The sequence below is a fragment of the Bombina bombina genome, chromosome 8 (assembly GCF_027579735.1).
Source record: "Bombina bombina isolate aBomBom1 chromosome 8, aBomBom1.pri, whole genome shotgun sequence".
NCBI classification, from domain to species: Eukaryota; Metazoa; Chordata; class Amphibia; order Anura; family Bombinatoridae; genus Bombina; species Bombina bombina.
The window spans coordinates 189784758-189797342 of NC_069506.1; the positions used below are offsets into that span (position 1 = coordinate 189784758).

The window sequence follows — 12585 nt, forward strand, 5'->3', positions numbered from 1 at the left end:
CTAAAACCTTACACTAATTTATTCAAAATGTAAACTAATTTTAATATATTATCTTATAATCGCACCATCACAAGACTGTGATTACTCCTCTATGTAGCTGTATATGCACAACCACACAGAATCCAATTAATATCTGTCAGAGTTGAAAAAAATCATCACAATAATTAAGTATAAGCCCTGCATTGAAGCAACTGACATAAAGGCAACTTTTAAAACCTAGAGTAACTAACATATATCTAATTGCAAGTGTACAGATTAGTATTCGCTTACTGTGTATTAGTGACAAAGTTGTATACTGCTGTTCAAAATGCCCTAATATGAACATATATCTATAAAGACCATAGAGTTTAAGCATAACAGGTATACCTTATATTAATATCCCCTAGGGGTAATCTGAAGGATTGGCCACCTACAAGGCCATACAGTCCTTTCTCAGATTAACATACAAATATACCTAGAATATAATCTTGGTCTTATAGTAGGATTACTTAGTACTCCACATATTTTGTACTGCACAAGCTAAGCATTGTACAATCAACAGAGAGTGTGTTTTTAACTCTTTCAAGGGTAGCATACACACATATTTGATGCTGTCTTTTTTAAAACTAAACAAATAAAGGTTATATTTTAATCTTGTCATATACTTACCTTAACTGCAAGTTCCAGTAATCAACCGAACTAATTTCCATAATCTATTCACAGTGCAAAAAAAGCATTTCTTTAGGACTAACTGGCTTATTCAGCTGGTATAGTCCATTTTTTGTATATTAAGTTTTTCATATGCTTATGCACTGCTCCTTAAGTGTTCAGTTATAAATCTTAAATTGCATTACCTCAAGCAAAAATCAAAGTTAAGTAACAAAACACAGATAATATTTCAAACAACAAAGGTTCAAAATTTCTCCCTAAACATAATTTTAAATATAATTTTAAAAATTCCATCTGTAGATTATTCTCAGCCTAATGTTTGCTTTGAATACCTCATATAGCATTTATCTGTGCCTTTAATGAATTTATGCATATTTATATTCTCATTTAGTTAAGCACAGTTCTGATAACAGGAAAATAATATACAGACCAATTTAAACAAAATTAAAAGCGAAACAAACCAATTTTTGCTCCTTCAGGCAAACATTGGCTCATATAATCAAGATATTGGGCTATGACTTTGTACCGTAGGTTTTGGGTCATTGGTCATGGATTGGGGCCTTTTGAGTTGATATTTCTGAGCTGTGTGTTATTGATCAGTACTTGTTCAGTGAAATGAAAGATAATAATGCATTAGAAACAATTTATCTTCAGCTTTACCGATTTGTGACTCCTTCCACAGAGCGAAGAGAAAAACCGGCAGCTACAGGAGTGGCTGGAGGACGCCAAACAGAAGTTGCAGCAGACCCTGCAGAAGGCGGAGACTCTTCCAGAGATTGAAGCTCAGCTGGCGCAGCGAGTGGCAGCTCTCAGCAAGGTAGTTATTCTTACAAGCTGCTTAATCAAAGGGCTCAGTAGGGGGAAGTTAACAGGGAATCTATGTCGTCTTGTTCAGAAATCTTCACATAGGAAGTGACATAAACCCTCATTAGGAGCTTTTCAGGTGAACAGAGTCCTGTATTTTCCATGTTTATCATGTAAATGTGTGTGCATTATATACATATAACATTGAGAGCAAATTAAAACAGAATATAAACATAGCTAACAAGGGTTGTTTCTAGAGCTCAGTATGAACACTCATATATACAGTTAAAAAATATAAGCACAGTCATCTTAAGAAAACAGGCAACTTTCAAAAATGTACGTTTTACTACTACAATATGCTTTTCTATTTCCTGCTTCTGATTGTTGCATGACTTTGTTTCGTCTCTGTTTGCGCATAGGCGGAGGAGCGACATGGAAATTTTGAGGAGAGGCTCCGGCAGCTGGAAGCGCAGCTAGAGGAAAAGAACCAAGAACTGCAGCGGGTAAAAACAGATTAAAATTAGACAGCTCAATATTTTTTAGTAATTAAAAAGATCATGTTTTTAAAAACTGGAAAACCTTTTTGCTTTTTTCAAAATGTTTATTTGAATTGAAAAAAACAAAACAAATTACCAGCACCAACTTTTGTATTCCCTGAGCACAGATGGGGATAGCCAGTGTCCAAAAAAATTATATATAAAACAAAAGCCAGCCACTACTGTTTGGACTTATAAAGTGGTTAGATTTTGTTTGTTTTAAAAGGGAATTATTTTATAATAGAATTTGCTGTCATATTTTATTAGTAGGTGAATACTCTTGTGTCAATGTGTGACCCCTACAAAGTTTCTCTACTGGGCAAAATACATTGTTACTCTTGAGCAGGACATGGATGGCATACATCTGTATTCTAAAATAATAAACACCTTAGAGCTCGCCTAAAAAAACATAAAAACACAATATATTTAATTGTTTGAATAGAATACATCTATCAATGTAAATTGGATAATATCATATTTTGAAACCAGCTGTCTAATTAAGAAGACACACAACAATACATCTGTATACTCCAAATAGCCGTGCGTTCCAACTGGCGCCAAGCCGGATAGCCCGCACGGCTATTGGCTAAGAGGTGGAAACGTCATCTCTTAGCAAGATAGCGTTCTGCTGTGGGCTGCCTGAGCAGCTCAGTGTGGCAAACACTTCCAACAAATAAAGGAGCTTTCAGCATGAAGCATTTTATATTTCATGAACGAAAGTCCCCTTTATTTGTTCCAATTGTAAATCCTAGCGTTTCACAAATGCTAGGATTTACAATAACTTTAAGGCTTAGCATAACCTATTTTTTCTATGATGGTTCTTTTAGCTTTGGCAAATTGAAATGGAACCAATGCCTAGAATTTTGCACCCATTGCATAAAGAGAACCAAAGTTGGGGGCGGAGCTAGCCATCGACGGGAGCAGACGCATGGAGCGAGAGCTCCAGCTTATTCAGTTTATAAAGCCACTTCTTATCTGTTTGGCGACTGTTTTTCACCGAAAAATGGATATAGTACCAAGGGACAATACCTTAATAAAGCTGGCTTAAAGTAAAGATCGACTATATTGAAAATCTAACAGAGCAAGATTGAGGCCTAAGAGACCGGTTAGGTGCAAGCTGCCTCTGCTCATGAAGTATTAGAACACCGCCTAATGTGCTGAACTCACCGGAGATCTAAGTGAAAACCACAGGGATCGCTGGAGGTGATGCTGGAGGCTTCGGGGAGATGCTGCTTACTTGTGCTCCCAGATAGATCTCATTGAGGCAATTATCACTTGTTTGTCACCCTTGCACCGCTGTTGATAACAGCCATTATGGAAACAATATCACAAGCACTCCGCGCCCTACTGGCGAATTTTGAGGTGGCCATACTCCTAAGTATCAACTCTGAGTTTACATTAAAATACCAAGGGAGGAGTCTCTCCTGGACTCCAACAAGCGGATCGCGTAGGTGCCGGTGCCTATGACCGAACAAGGGCAGATGGAAAGGAACAACGAGTCAACCTGGTCTGATCACTCCTCGTGGGAGGCGGCCGACTCCCGAGGACAACACGCCACCCATCTAGCCCAAAGGACCGAAGAGTCAGAGGTTACACAGAGCGAACTACAGGACAGTACAACAACTGGACTACATAAGATGAGACCAGCAGTGACGGGCTTCAGCTGTGTGGCCACTCATCAACAATCGTCCGTCCAGACTGCCCTTACAGAGGAGACTGTTAGGCTCTTATTTGCAACAACATGGTTGGTCACCCTGGCCCTCTTGCAGAGTTTGACTTCCCAAGAGGTTGGAGAATTTGGCCTACAGAATTCAATAACACCATATGAGGCCTCGTTGGTGAAAGGATTTTGGATTACTGGTGTAGGGTAAGGTGACCTTAACGATTGGGAAGGGACTTCACACTTTTATCAGTGTTGTAACTCTACTAGTTCCCCTTTCACGCCAATCTTCAATTTTTGGAGCTATTCATGAAGACAGAGTTTTCTGAAGTCAGACTTCTACATGTGTACCGGACATTTACCCTATCTGCAGCTAGTCTTTGGGCGTGAGCCAATTCCATCACCTAGTTAAGTTTATTCTGCCATTAGTTCATTAGACTCTTATAGTATTAAATCTAAGATAAAGCTATTTTTCCGAACTATACTCATGTTACATGTATACCGGTTGCACTTATATTTACATATATACAGTTGTGTTTACTGTTTTGTTTGTCGTGTGTTTAGCAGAGTCTATAACCCTGGAGTGCAGTACGCTTGTTCAAGTTCCATTTTTGTTGCTGTCTCTAACTGTATCCATCTTGAGGCATACCTGTCTACCTCCAATTGTGTCCACATCTTTATTATCCTGTAATTAATTGGGTCTCTTGTATCCAATGTACTTGTAGAATATATCAGCCATCCAATTTGGTCTATATAACAAAGCAGCATATGATGTTTCCCTAGAGGTGCACAAGCCCTGTTTAACGTTAGGGTCCTATGTTATGGGATTTGTTTTAAGTGCTTTAAAGTTGCTAGTCTCTATATTACACATGGTGTAAATGTAGGCTGATCAGTCTAAGATGAGAATAGTTTATATGGTTGTAACCTTTGGGGAGATAGTTCTAGTTGATGATGTTCAATTCTTTGATAGATTAATGTTCTAATTTGGGTCTGGCAATTGTGACTGTGCAATATAGTGAAACAAAATATGTGGACTGCTCTGCTACTGAAAGATAATGAAAATTATTTTTATTTAACGCAGGTTTCTCATTACACGAATATGTAGTAACTATCCCAATACTGAGGCTCTGAGGTATTTTGCGGTATAGGATGAATACTGTTCCTGTTAAATTGTTCGACATGATGCCGCATAGATGGGTTATACAGTAGTTAGGTTAACGTAACCCAAGATAGTCATCAGCATACGACCCTCTCACTTAGGATAAGATAAACGTTAGTCAATAGATCGACTAAAATTACTATGGTATAGGGGTGGACAGCCTTATATATGTCCCAACCTCCTGTATAACTAACATATACTTACATGGTTTATTATTTGTCAGACATATAATTCCTACCTTTGAGATCTCAGTCTACATATTATGTTCAACGATGTCTATGAGGGTAGATACTTTTACTAACTTAGCCTTAATACCAGAAGTTAAATTATGCAGCTATATATGCTACTTAGTGCGCCCCTTACTCTAGAGAATGTATATGGACCAGATAGTTACCAGTCTTAGTCCTAGCAGGGGAGGATAGCTGTTTAAGTAAGATCTAACTCAGCCTTGTAGGCTCAGTAAAATTGAGAATAGCAAGAGGGGTATTTTTTACTGTTATATATGTGCGTGTATAGTGCTCAAAATCTACCTTGTGTTTGTTTCAACGATTTCCAAAATATTGTATCTAAGGTGCCCTTTAGTTATAAGATTAATAGGGGATATCGTCACCAGTTTAACACAGTTCAAGCATACTAGTCATCTCTTTTTATATATTGAAAATACTCCCTAGGTTGGAGACTTCTTGTATTGAACTCTGGGAATTATTTCGGAGTACCACCTGTTTTCTCTCCTATTCGCTTAAGTAAAGAGCATACCCAGTAGTTCACTTATTATGCAAAGCTCAAAGGAATCCTCACTTAATTCATGTTGCAACCCAATATTGTATATCTCCCTATTTTATACATTATATCCTAAGTTACAATATCTATAGTCATGTGAGCTCCTATAGTACATACTCGCCAACTCCCCCCCACACACACACCTCGCTTATTTAATAAGCACAGGAAAATGCATCCTTATCCTTGGAAATCCTATTTTACCTGTTTCCCTATCCCCCCTAACATCCCCCTTATTCAAACTAATAGTTAGGGGTCCATGAGAGACCCTAGCTTACCACTTGGGGATAAAACTTTATAAGTTGCCTATTTATAATAAAAGGGTATATATGATCATCTCTATAAGTAAAAAAAAAGTAAAAAATGAGGTGCCGCATAACTGGCTTATCTTACCATAGGGACCTATACATTTTGAGATAATCCCTCTCCCTAATATCTTACATTACTCCATGATAGTGATTGTGGGTTGTCTTATTTTACAATATTTATGTTATTTTGTAATATTTGCGCATTTTGCAACATGATAAGCTGGAGATATGTCATATATTGATTGTACGTTGTTTCACCTTAATAAAAATTATAAAAAAAAATAGAAAACCGAACATGCACTGCAATGTGTAGAAAGCTGTACATACAATATAAACGTTGCTTTTCGTTTAGCGAACTACGATACTGGACCAAGAGTAAGTTAAGTTGGTAATAAAGGGAGAGTACACTCAGTAAATTCATTAGTGCCTTAAAGATTCATTATTCCATATGCTAATACTTGGATGTGTTGTGCAGGCCCGACAAAGGGAGAAGATGAATGATGAGCACAACAAGCGCCTTTCTGAGACTGTCGATAAACTTCTGTCTGAATCGAATGAGAGGCTGCAACTACATCTTAAGGAGAGGATGGGAGCCTTGGAAGAGAAGGTTTGTGGTCGTATCTTGCACTGCATCTCCCAGCTGCTTTTGTCTTATTCATTTTCATTTTTTTCTCATAGTTTGATCATTTAAGGGACTTGTTAACCTATTAAGCTTGTAGTAATCTCAATAGCTTTTTGCATTTTAAAGGAATTTCAAGACATTTCAAAGGGAACGGCATTCAGTTTAACCCTGTCAAGAGCTTCTCTTGATGGAAAACACTTTCCGCATGGGCTTAAAAATCTTAAACTCTTACTAATGATACAGCTCTCTTTATTTCTCACGGTTTGTACAGAGGCAATTAAGTATCCATAGCTGGTCAGCTTCTATGTGAAGTCTGTGAATTATAAACATGTGTTGACCTTTGCCAAAACATTTCTCAATTTTAAACTTTTACTAAAACATCAACATAGATAATTTACACGTATAATATAATATTATTATCTTAAAACAAAAACATTGGCGTGAGTTCTGTTGTTATTGACAAACCATCAAAAACATAAAAATTTTCTTCAAGTAATAACAAATCTGTTATGTGAATGTAAAAAGGCCAATTATGGGCAGATATAAATGAACTACTTAAGTGAACAAACAATGATTGTGTACAATATAACAGTGTTAGACTTGTGAAGTCTAAAGTATACACTTCCAATTCTCACAGGAATTAAAAAACAACAACAATTTTTAGAGTTAAACTACAGGAAAAAGAGGTAAATAATTTTAAATAAGTAAATATTAGATATGTTTTTGTTTACTTTACATAATTTAATATTTTAATTAAGAACTGAATGAAAGTACTTGCTGCAGTCATCATGAATGTTGAATTAATTATCTACCATGTTTTTCTTTTTCACTAGTCGCACTTATTTTGCTTTTCTGTAGGACTGCAGGAACACCCCACACCATAAAGTATTTTTCTTAAGTCTTTTTTGTGTTTCCCTAATCTGAACAGTGTATTGCATATGTTTGCAAAGCAAATTCTAATTGACATTTAAAAAAGATTGCTTAATTGTAATGCCTGCAGGTTAAGCTTGACCAAATTGAAGACGCCCTAAGATTAGGTTTATCCAGGTTCTAGCTACATTCCATATTTGGTTCAGAACAAAAATACATAGATATGAGTTGTCCGTTTCCATTTATATAAAAAGAAAATTGATTATTTGTTTTCAAGTATTAAATAACAAGAACGCTTAAAGGGACATGAAACCAGAGACTATTCTTTTGTGATTTAGACAGATCATAACATTTTAAAAAAGTTTTCAATTTTCTTCTAGTATCAAATTTGCTTCTTTTTCATGTTTTTCTTTGTTAAAGGGACATGAAACCCAAATTTTTTCTTTCGCGATTTAGAAAGAGCATGTCATTTTAAACAACTTTCTAATTTACTTCTATTTATCTCATTTGCTTCATTCTCTTGATATCACTTGCTGAAAAGCATATCTAGATAGGCTCAGTAGCTGCTGATTGGTTGCTGCACATAGAGGCCTTGTGTGATTGGCTCACACATGTGCATTGCTATTTCTTCAACAAAGGATATCTAAAGAATTGAGCAAATTAGATAATAGAAGTAAATTGGAAAGTTGTTTAAAATTACATGCCCTATCTGAATCATGAAAGTTTAATTTTGACTAGACTGTCCCTTTAAAGACATATCTAAATAGGTAGTGTGCATATGTCTGGAAGACTACATGGCAGGAAAAAAGTGTCGCCACCTAGTGCTCTTGCAGGTGTATAACAGTCTTACAAAACTGCTGCCTTATAGTGCTACAGGCATGTACATCTGAACTTAACTCCTTGCTTTTCAACAAAGGGTATCAACAGAATGAAGAAAAATTGATAATAGAAGTAAATTAGAAAGTTGTTTAAAATTGTATAATCTGTCATAAAGTAAAATTTTGGGTTTCATGTCCCTTTTTAAGGATTTTTTCCCCCCCATACAGTGAAAATGGTGTGCACCCATACTTATGCTCTCATTCTTTTTAGCAAATATATCAGGGTATTTGCTCTTGAATAAGCGTGCTTGGCAATCTGTGGTTTCATCGTAAAATAGTGTAGAGTGAAATATTGCAACAGATGCCTTTGCTTATCTGAGAATAAACGTTATCTGCAAATCTCTCACACTCCCTTTTTTTCTGCCTCTAACCAACCTCATGATGTTTCAAAATCCCCTACAGCATTGGTTGTAGCTGTGGCCTGCTTTTCGCTATCTCATGCTCTCTCTCTTTCCTTTTATCTGCTTCTTCTCTCTCAGAACACACTCTCAGAAGAAATAGCTAACATGAAAAAGCTACAGGATGAGCTCCTACTTACTAAGGTTTGTACAGAGCATCCTTTCCCCCCTGGTGTTACTGTCAGGCATATCAATGTGCAGTATGTGCTGTTTTTTCCCTGCATGACTAAGCAACGGAGACCTGACATCCTATGTGTACCTTTATATAGTTCATCTGCAGTGAACACTCTCTTTTTTTGCACTCATACAAGTTCTATATTATTGTACTTCCAGGAGCAGCTAGTTGCTGAGATTGAAAGGATGCAGCTCGAAATTGACCAGTTACGGGGTAGACCTTCTTCCACTTATTCCAGGTAAGTAGAATTAAAGGGATATTGTTCTTTCATATGAAAGTGCATTGTTTAAACATTTTAGATTTTTTCCCCATAAAAAATGTAAGTATAGGTGTTTAACCTATATTAAAAGGATAGTCTAGTCAAAATTAAACTTTCATGATTCAGATAGAGAATACAATTTTAAGCTACTTTCTAATTTACTCCTATTATCAATTTTTTTTGTTCTCTTGGTATCTTTATTTGAATGTAAGCTTAGGAGCTGGCCCATTTTTGAATAAGAACCTAGGTAGCGCTTGCTGATTGATTGGTGGCTACATTTAGACACCAATCAGAAAGCGCTACCCAGGTGCTGAACCAAAAATGGGCCAACTCCTATTATATTATTATTATACTTTATTTATGAAGCGCCAACATATTCTGCAGCGCTGTCCATCGGTACAATTAATTTAAATAAAACAATGATATAAAACTTGTAAGAGACAGGACAAAATTTACAAACACATACAGAAGGAATTGAGGGCCCAATTCCCGTAGGAACTTACAATCTAGAACTCCTATGCTTACATTCCATATTTTTCAAATGAAGATAGCAAGAGAACAAAGAAAAATTGATAATAGGAGTAAATTAGAAAGTTCCTTAAAATTGCCTGAATCATGAACGTTTAATTTTGACTAGACTATCCCTTTAAAACTAGCAGGGTATGCATTTCACCTGATGAAATATTCACTACAACTCCTTCATCTTTATTGGCATATATGGACAAGTCTTCATCTTCTGAATAAACCTACCTCCTGCATTAAAGGGACAGTCTACACCAGAATTTTTATTGTTTTAAAAGATAGATAATCCCTTTATTATCCATTCCCCAGTTTTGCATAACCAACACAGTTATATTAATATACTTTTAACCTCTGTGATTATCTTGTATCTAAGCCTCTGCAAACTGCCCCTTTATTTCAGTGCTTTTGACAGACTTGCAGTTTAGCCAATCAGTGCCTGCTCCCAGATAACTTCACATGCATGAGCACAGTGTTATCTATATGAAATACATGAACTAACACCCTCTAGTGGTGAAAAACTGTTAAAATGCATTCTGAAAAGAGGTGGCCTTCAAGGTCTAAGAAATTAGCATATGAACCTCCTAGATTAAGCTTTAAAATAAGAATACCAAGAGAACAAAGCAAATTTAGTGATAAAAGTAAATTGGAAAATTGTTTAAAATTACATGCTATATCTGAATCATGAAAGTTTTTTTTGGCCTAGACTGTCCCTTTAAGCTTACAACAGAATAATGAGCAGTTAGATAGTCTGAAATGCTCTTTTTTTGATTGAGCAATTAAACGAAAAACAAAAAATAGTTTTATATCCCTTTGATAACAAATTAATCAAACTAACGTCTTATTTGGAAGTTAATAAGCTGTGTTGGGTTTGTGGTTCCTTTTTCTACTTCTGTATGAAAAATATTCTCCCGTGAATCGTAATATAAGTGACTCAATCTAGCACTGTACATAGAAAAGTTAGGAAAATTAACTAACCTCAATTGCACATAGAGGGTAAAATGTGTTATATATGTATGTCCAAGTTAAACTTTTCTCATACCAGGGCTGGGTGTTCTAATGCTCTCCACTTTGGTGAGATAATCTAAGATGTCTGGTCAGTACTGTCAGTCCTTCAAAGAATTTTAGAAAGGCTAATTTTATCTTGAGAGCTCTTTATCTTGCTACATAGGGCTTGATTTATCAAGCGAGGGTGGACAGGGGCGTACATATGCGCCCCTGTCTGCCCCTACTCGCCTCTGGCGGGCAGCAATCCTATGGCGGAATTCAGCATTGCACATGAGCGCACAGCTAATCATGCGCTGGCAGGAGCTGGCAATCTCCCCGGTCGGATGGGGTAGGAAGCATCTCTTGGCTGGAACTAAAAATTAATTCCTTTTTACAATGTTTACCCTTGTGAATATCTAAGCTCCCATGTCCAGGTGTCTGTAGAAAATGATTATCTTATTTATGAACTTAAAGGGACATTCTGTTATGTGTTAAAGCATGACACTTTTGCATTACTAACTCACTGTAGGAATATTTAGAAAAGCTAGTGAAAGTATTTATGTACACACATCCCCATATACTTTAATTGTGAATATTGTAGAAAAATCATTAGATAAACTTTTCTAAAGGATTGTTATAAACCCCCTATGTGTTTAACATTTAGCAGTGGTAATGTCTTGGGCATGGATTATGAGCCAGTCAAGTGCAGCACGTGCATGTAGCTGAAAGTCACGTGCATGTAGCTGAAAGTCCCCTGCCATGTCTAGCTCAGGTGCTGCAATAGTTAAACACATAGGGCCAGATTCTCTAAAGCTCTCCACCACTCTGGCAAGATTCTTTAAAAAGATCAGTTAGTACTATGAGATCCTGCAGAAAAAATAGTTTCCAAAAAAGGCCACGACCCTCAATTCAATAATAATAAAACGTCCATTTATTGTGTACACATAGTACAAACAATTAAAATCTGTAGAGCAGCATCAAAAAATGTACAAAGTGTAGGTAAGATCACAGTCTTACGCGTTTCAGCATGGATTTGCCGTAATCATAGACTCATTGTGAAGTTAATTACTACATACATTTAAAGAACCAACTCTCACCTGATTGGTACTCTAAAAACATACAACTACCACTTTGATTAGAGGCAACATCTAGGTCCTAAAGACCTCCCTATCTCCTACTCATGTTATGTGTGATACTGTTTATATTAGTCTCTTGTAAATATTTTTCCCTTTATTTAGAAAATCAAACTTCTATATCATATCCCTTGCATATACTCTAACCTAATAATATATCTCTACCTTAATAGCCATACTGAACATGTAAAAAAGATCTCTAAAAATCTTTTATTATTCTTCTATATAGCTCTAGGTGAGTTGCTGGAGGGAGGATGTAGATAAGTTTATTAAAGGGAATAATACTAGAGTGTTATTTGAAATGTCCCAAAGACATCAAAAGACATAATGACAATAGTATTGAAAAGACTAATTCATGTGGATCATTATCATTGTAATAAAATTATTAGTTAGACCTACTTCATTGGTTGATAGACAATAATATCAATAATATCAATTTGTATGTTGATACATAATTTATAAACAAGAAGTTACAAATTCATACCACCAAGTATCTCTTGAGACATCACATAAAGAAGAGGGTCTAAAACTAAAATTATGACTAAACATAAGAGGTTGTGCACGTATGGTAAAGAGGTTATTACCACCTTTACTCCCAAAAATGTATGATATCATTGGCTGAGTTGAAACCCATTGGGGTCAACGTGCCCATCTTATTAATCCAATAGACTTCCTGTCTGGCTAAAATGGATCTCCTGTCACCTCCCCTAGGGGGGCTTTTAACTAGTTCAATAGCATTCCACTTGAATGTTGACACATTCTGATGGTGTTCATCTATAAAGTGTCGTGCTAATTCTGAGCATCTCACATCATTTGTGATATGTCCCAAATGCTCCCTTATCCTTGTACGGA

At 36.1% G+C, this 12585-nt stretch overlaps 1 protein-coding gene across 1 annotated transcript in view; it reads left to right on the forward strand.

Moving 5' to 3' along the window:
- LOC128638681 (liprin-alpha-3-like) overlaps window positions 1–12585 on the forward strand; it is a 250726-nt gene that overhangs the window by 122013 nt on the left and 116128 nt on the right. Inside the window, 5 exon segments of the mRNA XM_053690795.1 lie at window positions 1331–1465; window positions 1872–1955; window positions 6368–6499; window positions 8742–8804; window positions 8994–9073. Coding sequence (XP_053546770.1) covers window positions 1331–1465; window positions 1872–1955; window positions 6368–6499; window positions 8742–8804; window positions 8994–9073 — 494 coding nt within the window.